Genomic DNA, 13,887 nt, shown 5'->3' on the forward strand with positions numbered 1-13,887 from the left:
TATGTTTAGCGGAGTGATCTGGGGGCGGGCTCCGCAGATTACAGTAGAAAACTACTTTCTAACTTTATTTTCTGACCAAACTCTAAGGTAAATTCATTATTAAAAATGTTCGTTTTTCGTGACGTACCTCAGACGGTCCGCGCGACCCGTCGCTGATCCGCGGAGCTTCCGGGTGACACGCGGCTCTACTTGTTGCCAAAGTAACCGCTCGGGCGCTGTTAGCCACGTAGCTCCGTTAGCCGTTAGCCGCGCAGCTAGCGGTTCGGTTAGCCGACCCTGCCCGGCCCGGGAGCTCCCAGCACCGGCAGAGGCTGCCTGCCCTCAGCGCTGCCCGGGAGGAGGAGGCTTCCGGGCCCGTACAGAGCAGCGAAAGAGCCGAAATGGCAACGAGAACCGGAGCCGGGTTAAGGCGCCCCCCGGGAGGTGCAGCTGGGTCACAACCCGCTGGTTCCGAGCAGAGGGAACACAGCACCGAGGTGGTCTACAGCTGCTCCGACCAGGACTCCGACTCCGGGGACGATGAAGACGCGGCGGCGGGTTTCGGTAGCGACCGGAGGGGCGTGAAGCGGGAGCGGAGCGACCGGGAGGACGGGCACCAGTCAGCCCCCAGCTCCGGAGGCCTGAGCCGGGGTTACGGTGGGGGGAGCCCCGGGGCGGCCGGAGTCAAGCCCGGGAAGAAAACCAGAGGCAGGGTCAAGATCAAGATGGAGTTCATCGACAACAAGCTGAGGCGGTACACGACCTTCAGCAAGAGGAAAACCGGCATCATGAAGAAGGTGAGACGGGTGTTCACTGTGATGGGGTCAGGGTTAGGGTTAGACCTAACCATTATCTGCTGATCAGTGATCAATATCTGCTGATTGATCAGTGACCAATATCTGCTGTTCTGTAGCTGATCAGTGATCAATATGTGCTGATCTGTAGCTGATCAGTGACCAATATCTGCTGTTCTGTAGCTGATCAGTGATCAATATGTGCTGTTCTGTAGCTGATCAGTGATCAATATCTGCTGATCTGCAGCTGATCAGTGATCAATATCTGCTGATCTGTAGCTGATCAGTGATCAATATCTGCTGTTCTGCAGCTGATCAGTGATCAATATCTGCTGTTCTGTAGCTGATCAGTGATCAGTATGTGCTGATCTGTAGCTGATCAGTGATCAATATCTGCTGTTCTGCAGCTGATCAGTGATCAATATCTGCTGTTCTGCAGCTGATCAGTTTCAGTATTGATGAATATGCCTTTCATTGATAGAATTATTGATGTAAACAGTTATGTTTCCTGACTCCTCCCCCTATATGGCTCCTCCCCGTTGTGCCCCGCCCCTCTCTGACTCCTCCCCCTCTCTGGCCCCTCCCCCTCCATGCCCCGCCCCCTTTATGCCCCGCCTCCTCTCTGACTCCTCCCCCTATATGGCCCCTCCCCCGCCATGCCCCGCCCCCTTTATGCCTCCTCCCCTCTCTGGCCCCTCCCCCGCCATGCCCCGCCCCCTTTATGCCCCGCCTCCTCTCTGACTCCTCCCCTCTCTGGCCCCTCCCCCTCCATGCCCCGCCCCCCCCCCCCCCCCCCCCCCCCCCCCCCCCGCCTCCTGTAGGCCTATGAGCTCTCCACGCTGACAGGTACCCAGGTGCTGCTGCTGGTGGCCAGTGAGACGGGCCACGTTTACACCTTTGCCACCAGGAAGCTGCAGCCGATGATCACCTCGGAGACGGGAAAGGCTCTGATCCAGACCTGCCTGAACTCGCCGGACTCGCCGCCGCGCTCCGACCCCTCCTCCGACCAGAGGATGAGCGCCACGGGCTTCGAGGAGACCGACCTCACCTACCAGGTGGTGGAGGCGGACGGCTGCCCCGAGGGCGCCAAGGTAACGCCACCTCAGGGTGATCAGTCACATGACCAGAAGCAGGGGTTGACCTGCCGATGAGGTCATCAAGTTCAGGTTAAATGTTGCCTACCTGAGGGGCCGCCCCCTACTGGACCTGAGAGGTAATACAGGTTAAAGCTCCTTTACCAACCTGGAGGGTTATCCAGGTGTTATCCAGGTGTTATCCAGGTGTTATCCAGGTATTATCCAGGTGTTATCCAGGTATTATCCAGGTGTTATCCAGGTGTTATCCAGGTGTTATCCAGGTATTATCCAGGTGTTATCCAGGTGTTATCCAGGTATTATCCAGTTGTCATTCATCTGTTATCCAGATGTCTTGCCAAGGTATTTATCAGGTGTTATCCAGGTGTTATTCATCTGTTATCCAGGTGTTATCCAGGTATTTATCAGGTGTTTTCCAGGTGTTATCCAGGTATTATCCAGGTATTATCCAGTTGTCATTCATCTGTTATCCAGATGTCTTGCCAAGGTATTTATCAAGTGTTATCCAGGTGTTATTCATCTGTTATCCAGGTGTTTTGCCAAGGTATTTATCAGGTGTTATCCAGGTATTATCCAGGTGTTATCCAGGTGTTATCCAGGTGTTATCCAGGTATTATCCAGGTGTTATCCAGGTGTTATCCAGGTATTATCCAGGTGTTATCCAGGTGTTATCCAGGTGTTATCCAGGTATTATTCCGGTATTATCCAGTTGTTATTCATCTGTTATCCAGATGTTTTGCCAAGGTATTTATCAGGTGTTATCCAGGTGTTATCCAGGTATTATCCAGGTGTTATCCAGGTATTATCCAGGTGTTATCCAGGTATTATCCAGGTGTTATCCAGGTGTTATCCAGGTATTATCCAGGTGTTATCCAGGTGTTATTCATCTGTTATCCAGATGTTTTGCCAAGGTATTTATCAGGTGTTATCCAGGTGTTATCCAGGTATTATCCAGGTGTTATCCAGGGATTATCCAGGTGTTATCCAGGTGTTATTCATCTGTTATCCAGATGTTTTGCCAAGGTATTTATCAGGTGTTATCCAGGTGTTATCCAGGTCCAGGTATTATCCAGGTGTTATCCAGGTATTATCCAGGTGTTATCCAGGGATTATCCAGGTGTTATCCAGGTGTTATCCAGGTCCAGGTATTATCCAGGTGTTATTCAGGTATTATCCAGGTGTTATCCAGGTATTATTCAATTCAATTCAATTCATTTTTATTTATATAGCGCCAAATACAACAAATGTCATCTCAAGGCACTTAGATAGTAAGTCCAATTCAAGCCAATTGGAATTCAATTAATTAATAATAATCATAATTCGTTCATATAGAGCCAATTCAAAAACAATTTCCTAGCTAAGAAAACCAACAGATTGCACTGAAAACTTTTTGTTTTTCGGTCCAATCTCCCGGCCTGAGCGGCGTGCCTGAGGCGACTGTGGAGAGAAACGACTCCCTTTTAACAGGAAGAAACCTCTGGCAGAACCAGACTCAGGAAGGGTGGCCATCCGCCTCCACCAGCTGGGGTTTGAGAAGACAGAAAGGGGGGGGGGGCCACCGCGACGGCGGCACTGTAACACCATTCAGGATATCTGTTGGAACAGGGAAACACGAGTTAATGACCATAATAATATCACATATACATAAAGAGAGTAAAGTGAGGAAAGGTGTGACAGATGAGGCCCCCCAGCAGTCTAGGCCTATAGCAGCTTAACTATGGGATGTTTCAGGATCACCTGAGCCATCCCTAACTATAAGCTTTATCAAAAAGGAAAGTTTTAAGCCTGGTCTTAAAAGTGGAAAGGGTGTCTGCTTCCCGGACATTTACTGGCAGCTTATTCCACAATAGAGGGGCCTGATAACTGAAGGCTCTGCCTCCCATTCTACTTTTAGAAACTCTGGGAACCTCAAGTAAACCTGCAGTTTGGGAACGAAGTGCTCTGTTAGGAAAATATCTTACAATGAGATCTTTAAGATATGATGGAGCTCGGTCATTAAGAGCTTTATATGTAAGGAGAAGAATCTTAAATTCTATTCTGAATTTAACAGGGAGCCAATGAAGAGAAGCTAAAACTGGAGAAATATGATCTCTCCTGTTAGTTCTCATCAGAACTCTGACTCGTCAACTATCCAGGTGTTATCCAGGTGTTATCCAGGGGTTATCCAGGTATTATCCAGGTATTATCCAGGTATTATCCAGGTGTTATCCAGGTGTTATCCAGGTATTATCCAGGTGTTATCCAGGTGTTATTCATCTGTTATCCAGATGTTTTGCCAAGGTATTTATCAGGTGTTATCCAGGTGTTATCCAGGTATTATCCAGGTGTTATCCAGGTATTATCCAGGTGTTATCTAGGTGTTATCCAGGTATTATCCAGGTGTTATCCAGGTGTTATCCAGGTATTATCCAGGTGTTATCCAGGTGTTATTCATCTGTTATCCAGATGTTTTGCCAAGGTATTTATCAGGTGTTATCCAGGTGTTATCCAGGTCCAGGTGTTATCCAGGTGTTATCCAGGTGTTATCCAGGTATTATCCAGGTGTTATCCAGGTGTTATCCAGGGGTTATTCAGGTGTTATCCAGGGGTTATCCAGGTGTTATCCAGGTATTATCCAGGGGTTATCCAGGTATTATCCAGGTGTTATCCAGGTGTTATTCATCTGTTATCCAGGGGTTATCCAGGTGTTATCCAGGTGTTATTCATCTGTTATCCAGATGTTTTGCCAAGGTATTTATCAGGTGTTATCCAGGTGTTTTCCAGGTGTTATCCAGGGGTTATCCAGGTGTTATCCAGGTATTATCCAGGTGTTATCCAGGGGTTATCCAGGTATTATCCAGGTATTATCCAGGTGTTATCCAGGTGTTATCCAGGTATTATCCAGGTATTATCCAGGGGTTATCCAGGTATTATCCAGGTGTTATCCAGGTGTTATTCATCTGTTATCCAGGGGTTATCCAGGTATTATCCAGGTATTATCCAGGGGTTATCCAGGTGTTATCCAGGTATTATCCAGGTGTTATTCATCTGTTATCCAGGGGTTATCCAGGTATTATCCAGGTATTATCCAGGGGTTATCCAGGTGTTATCCAGGTATTATCCAGGTGTTATTCATCTGTTATCCAGATGTTTTGCCAAGGTATTTATCAGGTATTTATCAGGTATTATCCAGGGGTTATCCAGGGGTTATCCAGGTATTATCCAGGGGTTATCCAGGTATTATCCAGGTGTTATCCAGGTGTTATCCAGGTGTTATCCAGGTATTATCCAGGTGTCATTCATCTGTTATCCAGCTGTTTTGGCAAGGTATTTATCAGGTGTTATCCAGGGGTTATCCAGGTATTATCCAGGTATTATCCAGTTGTCATTCATCTGTTATCCAGCTGTTTTGCCAAGGTATTTATCAGGTGTTATCCAGGGGTTATCCAGGTATTATCCAGTTGTCATTCATCTGTTATCCAGCTGTTTTGCCAAGGTATTTATCAGGTGTTATCCAGGGGTTATCCAGGTGTTATCCAGGTATTATCCAGTTGTTATTCATCTGTTATCCAGCTGTTTTGCCAAGGTATTTATCAGGTGTTATCCAGGGGTTATCCAGGTATTATCCAGGTATTATCCAGTTGTCATTCATCTGTTATCCAGCTGTTTTGCCAAGGTATTTATCAGGTGTTATCCAGGCGTTATCCAGGTGTTATCCAGGTGTTATCCAGGTGTTATTCATCTGTTATCCAGATGTTTTGCCAAGGTATTTACCAGGGGTTATCCAGGTATTATCCAGGTATTATCCAGTTGTTATTCATCTGTTATCCAGATGTTTTGCCAAGGTATTTATCAGGTGTTATCCAGGTGTTATCCAGGGGTTATTTATCTGTTATCCAGGTGTTGTCCAGGTATTTATCAGGTGTTATCCAGGTGTTGTCCAGGTATTTATCAGGTGTTATCCAGGTGTTATCCAGTTGTTATCCAGGGGTTATTAATCTGTTATCCAGGTGTTATCCAAGGGTTATTCATCTGTTATCCAGGTGTTATTTATCTGTTATCCAGGTGTTATCCAGGTGTTATCCATCTCTTATCCAGGTGTTATCCAGGTGTTATCCAGTTGTTATCCAGGGGTTATTCATCTGTTATCCAGGTGTTATTTATCTGTTATCCAGGTGTTATCCAGGTGTTATCCATCTCTTATCCAGGTGTTATCCAGGTGTTATCCAGTTGTTATCCAGGGGTTATTCATCTGTTATCCAGGTGTTATCCAGGTGTTGTCCAGGGGTTATTCATCTGTTATCCAGGTGTTATCCAGGTGTTATCCAGTTGTTATCCAGGGGTTATTCATCTGTTATCCAGGTGTTATCCAGGTGTTGTCCAGGGGTTATTCATCTGTTATCCAGGTATTATCCAGGGGTTATTCATCTGTTATCCAGGTGTTATCCAGGTGTTATCCAGTTGTTATCCAGGGGTTATTCATCTGTTATCCAGGTGTTATCCAGGTGTTGTCCAGGGGTTATTCATCTGTTATCCAGGTGTTATCCAGGTGTTGTCCAGGGGTTATTCATCTGTTATCCAGGGGTTATTCATCTGTAATCCATTTGTTGTCCAGGGGTTATCCATGTGTTGTCCAGGGGTTATCCAGGGGTTATTCATCTGTTATCCAGGGGTTATCCAGGGGTTTTCCAGGGGTTATCCAGGTGTTGTCCAGGGGTTATCCAGGTGTTATTCATCTGTTATCCAGGTGTTATCCAGGTGTTGTCCAGGGGTTATTCATCTGTTATCCAGGTGTTATCCAGGTGTTGTCCAGGGGTTATTCATCTGTTATCCAGGGGTTATTCATCTGTAATCCATTTGTTGTCCAGGGGTTATCCAGGGGTTATTCATCTGTTATCCAGGGGTTATCCAGGGGTTATCCAGGGGTTATTCATCTGTTATCCAGGTGTTATCCAGGGGTTATCCAGGGGTTATTCATCTGTAATCCATTTGTTGTCCAGGGGTTATCCAGGGGTTATTCATCTGTTATCCAGGGGTTATCCAGGGGTTATCCAGGGGTTATTCATCTGTAATCCATGTGTTGTCCAGGGGTTATCCAGGGGTTATTCATCTGTTATCCAGGGGTTATCCAGGGGTTATCCAGGGGTTATTCATCTGTTATCCAGGTGTTATCCAGGGGTTTTCCAGGTGTTATCCAGGTGTTATCCAGGTGTTATTCAGGGGTTATTCATCTGTTATCCAGGTGTTATCCAGGGGTTTTCCAGGTGTTATCCAGGTGTTATCCAGGTGTTATTCAGGGGTTATTCATCTGTTATCCATGTGTTATCCAGGTGTTATCCAGGTGTTGTCTTAGGTGATCCGTACCTGTTGGTCAGGGGCGGTTCTAGGGGCGGGGCCACAGGGGCATTGGCCCCAGCTGAAATCTGATTGGCCCCTGATGTGCCCCTGTCCTGTCACTCATCTGTCTTTTGTCCGGTTCGGTTCCCGTCACAAAAACCGAAGAATAATGCTGTTTTAGAGGAGTGAAATGTACAGTAGTCACCCACATGCAACTTTGTGTATGTTTGTGAGAGAGATGTTTTGAACTAACAGTATTTGTGAAAAAGTAAAAAGGTTTTAAAAAATTAAATAAAATGCTGGATTTTCTCACATGCTGTGTGTGTTGAGAGCATTTTGTCTATTTACAGTAAAAATGCATGCAAAATTGGTTAGTAGTTTTTTTTTTTAAATTACGTGTTTAATTAAGTGATTGAACATGGTGTGACTGGTGAAATCTATAAAAAAGTACTTTACCAAAACAGGGAATTGTGTGCAAGGGTGTTGGACAAATACTTGGCCCCTCTATGAACACTGTGGCCCCTTAATGGCCCCTTACTCAGAAATATCCTAGATCCGCCACTGCTGTTGGTCTCAGGTGGATTCCCTGTTGGTCTTCAGCTTACCTGGCCTCTCTGTCCTCGGTGTCCCTGCAGGTGCAGACCACCGCCCCCTCCTGGCAGCCGCCCTCCTCCACCAACGGGGCGGTGCTGAAGACGTCTGCGGGCGTCGTGCTTCCTGGAGGAATCACCTTGATGTCAGGTGGGTGGTTTCCTCTCCCTTACAGGTGTCCCTTACAGGTGACCCTTACAGGTGAGCCTTACAGGTGAGCCTTACAGGTGACCCTTACAGGTGTCCCTTACAGGTGTCCCTTACAGGTGACCCTTACAGGTGAGCCTTACAGGTGTCCCTTACAGGTGACCCTTACAGGTGTCCCTTACAGGTGTCCCTTACAGGTGTCCCTTACAGGTGACCCTTCCAGGTGACCCTTCCAGGTGTCCCTTACAGGTGAGCCTTACAGGTGACCCTTACAGGTGTCCCTTCCAGGTGAGCCTTCCAGGTGTCCCTTACAGGTGTCCCTTACAGGTGAGCCTTACAGGTGTCCCTTACAGGTGTCCCTTACAGGTGACCCTTACAGGTGAGCCTTACAGGTGTCCCTTACAGGTGACCCTTACAGGTGTCCCTTACAGGTGTCCCTTACAGGTGAGCCTTACAGGTGTCCCTTACAGGTGACCCTTCCAGGTGTCCCTTACAGGTGTCCCTTACAGGTGACCCTTACAGGTGAGCCTTACAGGTGTCCCTTACAGGTGACCCTTCCAGGTGTCCCTTACAGGTGACCCTTACAGGTGAGCCTTACAGGTGAGCCTTACAGGTGTCCCTTACAGGTGTCCCTTCCAGGTGTCCCTTACAGGTGACCCTTACAGGTGAGCCTTACAGGTGTCCCTTACAGGTGACCCTTCCAGGTGTCCCTTCCAGGTGTCCCTTACAGGTGAGCCTTACAGGTGTCCCTTACAGGTGACCCTTCCAGGTGTCCCTTACAGGTGTCCCTTACAGGTGACCCTTACAGGTTAGCCTTCCAGGTGTCCCTTACAGGTGTCCCTTACAGGTGAGCCTTACAGGTGTCCCTTACAGGTGAGCCTTACAGGTGTCCCTTCCAGGTGAGCCTTCCAGGTGAGCCTTACAGGTGAGCCTTCCAGGTGAGCCTTACAGGTGACCCCTATAGGTGACCCTTATAGGTGACCCTTACAGGTGTCCCTTACTGGTGACCCTTACAGGTGAGCCTTACAGGTGACCCTTACAGGTGTCCCTTACAGGTGTCCATTACAGGTGTCCCTTACAGGTGAGCCTTACAGGTGACCATTACAGGTGTCCCTTACAGGTGTCCATTACAGGTGACCCTTACAGGTGACCCTTATAGGTGACCCTTACGGGTGACCCTTATAGGTGACCCTTATAGGTGACCCTTATGGGTGACCCTTACAGGTGACCCCTATAGGTGACCCTTACTGGTGACCCTTATAGGTGACCCTTACAGGTGAGCCTTACAGGTGACCCCTATAGGTGACCCTTACGGGTGACCCTTACAGGTGACCCTTACAGGTGACCCCTATAGGTGACCCTTATAGGTGACCCTTACAGGTGACCCCTATAGATGACCCTTATAGGTGACCCTTACAGGTGACCCCTATAGGTGACCCTTATAGGTGACCCTTATGGGTGACCCTTACAAGTGACCCCTATAGGTGACCCTTACAGGTGACCCTTATAGGTGACCCTTACTGGTGACCCTTATAGGTGACCCTTACTGGTGTCCCTTACAGGTGACCCTTATAGGTGACCCTTACAGGTGACCCCTATAGGTGACCCTTACAGGTGACCCTTATAGGTGACCCTTACAGGTGACCCCTATAGGTGACCCTTACTGGTGTCCCTTACAGGTGACCCCTATAGGTGACCCTTATAGGTGACCCTTACTGGTGTCCCTTACAGGTGACCCTTATAGGTGACCCTTATAGGTGACCCTTACAGGTGACCCCTATAGGTGACCCTTACTGGTGACCCTTATAGGTGACCCTTACTGGTGACCCCTAGAGGTGACCCTTATAGGTGACCCTTACAGGTGACCCCTATAGGTGACCCTTATAGGTGACCCCTATAGGTGACCCTTACAGGTGACCCTTATAGGTGACCCTTACAGGTGACCCCTATAGGTGACCCTTACTGGTGTCCCTTACAGGTGACCCCTATAGGTGACCCTTATAGGTGACCCTTACTGGTGTCCCTTACAGGTGACCCTTATAGGTGACCCTTATAGGTGACCCTTACAGGTGACCCCTATAGGTGACCCTTACTGGTGACCCTTATAGGTGACCCTTACTGGTGACCCCTATAGGTGACCCTTATAGGTGACCCTTACAGGTGACCCCTATAGGTGACCCTTATAGGTGACCCCTATAGGTGACCCTTACAGGTGACCCTTATAGGTGACCCCTATAGGTGACCCTTACTGGTGTCCCTTACAGGTGTCCCTTACAGGTGACCCCTATAGGTGACCCTTATAGGTGACCCTTACTGGTGTCCCTTACAGGTGACCCTTATAGGTGACCCTTATAGGTGACCCTTATAGGTGACCCTTACAGGTGACCCCTATAGGTGACCCTTACTGGTGACCCTTATAGGTGACCCTTACTGGTGACCCCTATAGGTGACCCTTATAGGTGACCCTTACAGGTGACCCCTATAGGTGACCCTTATAGGTGACCCTTACAGGTGACCCCTACAGGTGACCCTTATAGGTGACCCTTACAGGTGACCCCTATAGGTGACCCTTACTGGTGTCCCTTACAGGTGACCCCTATAGGTGACCCTTATAGGTGACCCTTACTGGTGTCCCTTACAGGTGACCCCTATAGGTGACCCTCATAGGTGACCCTTACAGGTGACCCCTATAGGTGACCCTTACTGGTGACCCTTACAGGTGACCCTTACAGGTGACCCAGCTGCCTAAACATCTCTGGCCCCGCCCCCCTCTGTCCACAGGTGCCCCACTGCACCCAGGTACCCACACCATTGGTTCCCACACCATCCCCCTCAGCCAGCTGCAGGCTCCGCCCACACAGCCGACCACGTTGCTCCGCCTCCGTGCCCCTGTATCGCTGTCAGGTAAGCCCCGCCCCCACCAGCTGTGTTCAGTCTGATGCTGATCGATTGATCGGGGTTATTGATCAGGTTATTGATATTGATCAGGTTATTGATCGGGAAATTGATCATGGTTATTGATCGGGTTATTGATCTGGGTTATTGATCGGGCTATTGATCGGGGTTAATGATTGGGCTATTGATCGGGGTTATGATCAGGGTTATTGATCAGGTTATTGATCGTTTTATTGATCTGGGTTATTGATCGGGCTATTGATTGGGCTATTGATCGGGGTTATGATCAGGGTTATTGATCGGGTTATTGATCGTTTTATTGATCTGGGTTATTGATCGGGCTATTGATCGGGCTTTTGATCGGGGTTAATGATCGGGCTATTGATCAGGTTATTGATCGGTTTATTGATCAGGGTTATTGATTGGGCTATTAATCGTTTTATTGATCTGGGTTATTGATCGGGCTATTGATCGGTTTATTGATCAGGATTATTGATCGGGTTATTGGTCGGGGTTATTGGTTGGGTTATTGATCGGGCTATTGATCGTTTTATTGATCAGGTTATTGATCGGGTTATTCATCAGGGATATTGATCGGGTTATTGATCAGGTTATTGATCAGTGTTATTGATAGGGTTATTGATCAGGGTTATTGATGGGGTTATTGATCGGGCTATTGATCAGATGGTGACCGTGTCAGGAACTCAGGTGTGTTTGGGTCCTGCAGGAGGCGGAGTCTCTCAGCAGCTGCAGACCATCCAGGTACAGGCCAGCAGCCAGCAGGCATCCACCAATCAGAGCAGCTCAGAGATGCACAGCCCCGCCTCCACCTCAGGTAAGAGCCTGGCTCCGCCCCCTGACGCTCGCCCCAGCGGCCTGACGGACATGTTTACAGCATGTTTACAGCTTCCTGTGTGTCCCTGCAGTCTCCATCGTCTCCTCCTCCTGCTCCTCCTCCTCGGTGGCGGGTCACATGATGTACCCCGGCGGCCACACGGTGATGTACGCCACACCGACGCCGTCTCTTGGTGACGGCAGCCTGACCGTCCTCAACACCTTCCCCCCGCCGGGCCACGCTCAGTCACATGACCCCGGTACGCTCGCTGCTGTCGGTCGGCTCAGAACAGAACCGGGTGTTTGGGTCAGAGGCTAACGTGTTGTTATCGTTCCAGCCGCCGTCCCGCAGGTCTTCCTCACATCTCTGCCGCCGGTGGCCACCCAGATCCCGGTGTCTGCGGTCCAGCTGCACCCGGTACAGGCCGCACGCACGCAGCGAGCTCACAGGTGAACTCTGTTTGTTTATTCACCCGTTTGTTTGTTTGTGGCTCAGATGGTGATCAGCCAGCAGAGCGCCAGCAGTCTGACGGAGCTGCAAGTCGTCAGTCTGGATGTCCACCAATCGAAGGACGACTGAGGGTCATGTGACGCCATCAGACTTTTGTTTTCTCAGTCCTGCAGCGATGAGAACAACTTCCTGTTTACTCTGTCTGTGATGATCATGTAAACAAAACGGACGAAGGTTTCACCTGTCGGACGGGTCACATGATGCGTCACACCAACAGAAAGTAAAGACTCCTGCCTGCAGCTGGAACCAAATAGACTTTATTCACACAGCTGCTCCACAGAGACTCACCTGCTCAGGTGAGCCTGCAGCAGAGCTGGACCCACCTGGGACCCACCTGGGGCTGAAGCAGCTCCTCTGAGGATTCTTTTAGGACTTTCTAAATCCTGCTGCAGGTTCAGCTGCTTCCTGTGTTCACCTGTGATGTCAGCGGCCCTTCCTCTGATCAATAATCAATAAACACTTGGAGAGAAGCTGTTTGTCTTTGTTTTGGTGTTAACGGTGTGTGAGTGAGGTCATGTGACCATGGCTGACCTCAGAACCAGTGACTGACAGATGTTCTCTGGTCTGTTTCTGAAGAAACTTTCTACGAATACAAAGAGAACAAAACATTGTGTTCAACCAGAATGATCAATAAGTCTGATCAGAACCAGCATGAAGCAGAATGATCAATAAGTCTGATCAGAACCAGCATGAAGCAGAATGATCAATAAGTCTGATCAGAACCAGCATGAAGCAGAATGATCAATAAGTCTGATCAGAACCAGCATGAAGCCTCCCACAGCTTCTGGTCTGGCTGCTCCACGCCATCCAGATGTCGGGTTTAATAAATCTGGTTCTGTTCAGGAAACAGATCAGCTGATCTGTGTCATTTAATTATTTGTCACTTTATTATCAGCACTATGAATAATAGATAGATAGATAGATAAGTACTTTATTCATCCCAATTTGGGAAATGATTGTGTTGCAGCAGCGTACAGTATAAAAGATATGTAAACAGTTAAAGGAAAAACAAGCAAATAGAATAGAATATAAATAGAGAATAAACATTATGAATCAGCACCACGGAGCAAATTCGAAGCTATTCAGTATATGTGTTTAAAAGAGTCTGAAATGTGACTGTGTGTGTTTTCTGTGCCTCAGATTATAGTTTCTCATCACATTTCATCCTGCAAAAATGCCTCATAAGGAGAGATAAAGCAGAAACAGCCCTGCTGGGTCTGGAGCTTTTTATTTTTTTAATACAACTTTATTTTGCTTTACAAGATACAAAAACAGTGCAAAAACATGACAAGTATCATTAATAATAAATGAAGAACAAATAAGCATACCAAAATAAATACATACATAAGTAGTTTAAATAATAAATGAAGAGGAAGAGAGAGAGAGAGAGAGAGAGAGAGAGAGAGAGAGAGAGAGAGAGAGAGAGAGAGAGAGTATACCAAGGGACATGAACAATGAGGAGTTAAAGATTTATAGTTTTGATAGCTTTCTTATAAGAGGAGGAAATTGACTTGAAATACATCTGGAGTTCTATCATGAAAGCACAAAAATTGGGTTTCACTTTGGCGAATTTACATTTGTGGATGTAATACTTAGCAAGAATTAAAATGAGATTAATTAAAAAATATTCTTTTTCAGTGGGAGCATCACTCTTTATAAAACCAAAAATGACATTTTGCAGAAGGAGCTCAAAATCACAGCATATGTTATCTAAAATAAATCTACA

General features: G+C 47.7%; 1 protein-coding gene across 1 annotated transcript; it reads left to right on the plus strand.

Annotated features, from left to right (window-relative positions):
• LOC142378158 (serum response factor-like) lies at window positions 1–13,595 on the plus strand. Its single transcript, XM_075462388.1, has 8 exons — window positions 1–776; window positions 1,595–1,864; window positions 7,819–7,924; window positions 10,703–10,825; window positions 11,544–11,651; window positions 11,743–11,910; window positions 11,989–12,068; window positions 12,147–13,595. Exons 1-8 carry the CDS (start codon window positions 381–383, stop codon window positions 12,228–12,230), a joined length of 1,335 nt encoding a protein of 444 aa, XP_075318503.1. The 5' UTR covers window positions 1–380; the 3' UTR covers window positions 12,231–13,595.
• Window positions 13,596–13,887: the final 292 nt, after the last annotated feature.

This window comes from Odontesthes bonariensis, chromosome 4, assembly GCF_027942865.1.
Source record: "Odontesthes bonariensis isolate fOdoBon6 chromosome 4, fOdoBon6.hap1, whole genome shotgun sequence".
NCBI classification, from domain to species: domain Eukaryota; kingdom Metazoa; phylum Chordata; class Actinopteri; order Atheriniformes; family Atherinopsidae; genus Odontesthes; species Odontesthes bonariensis.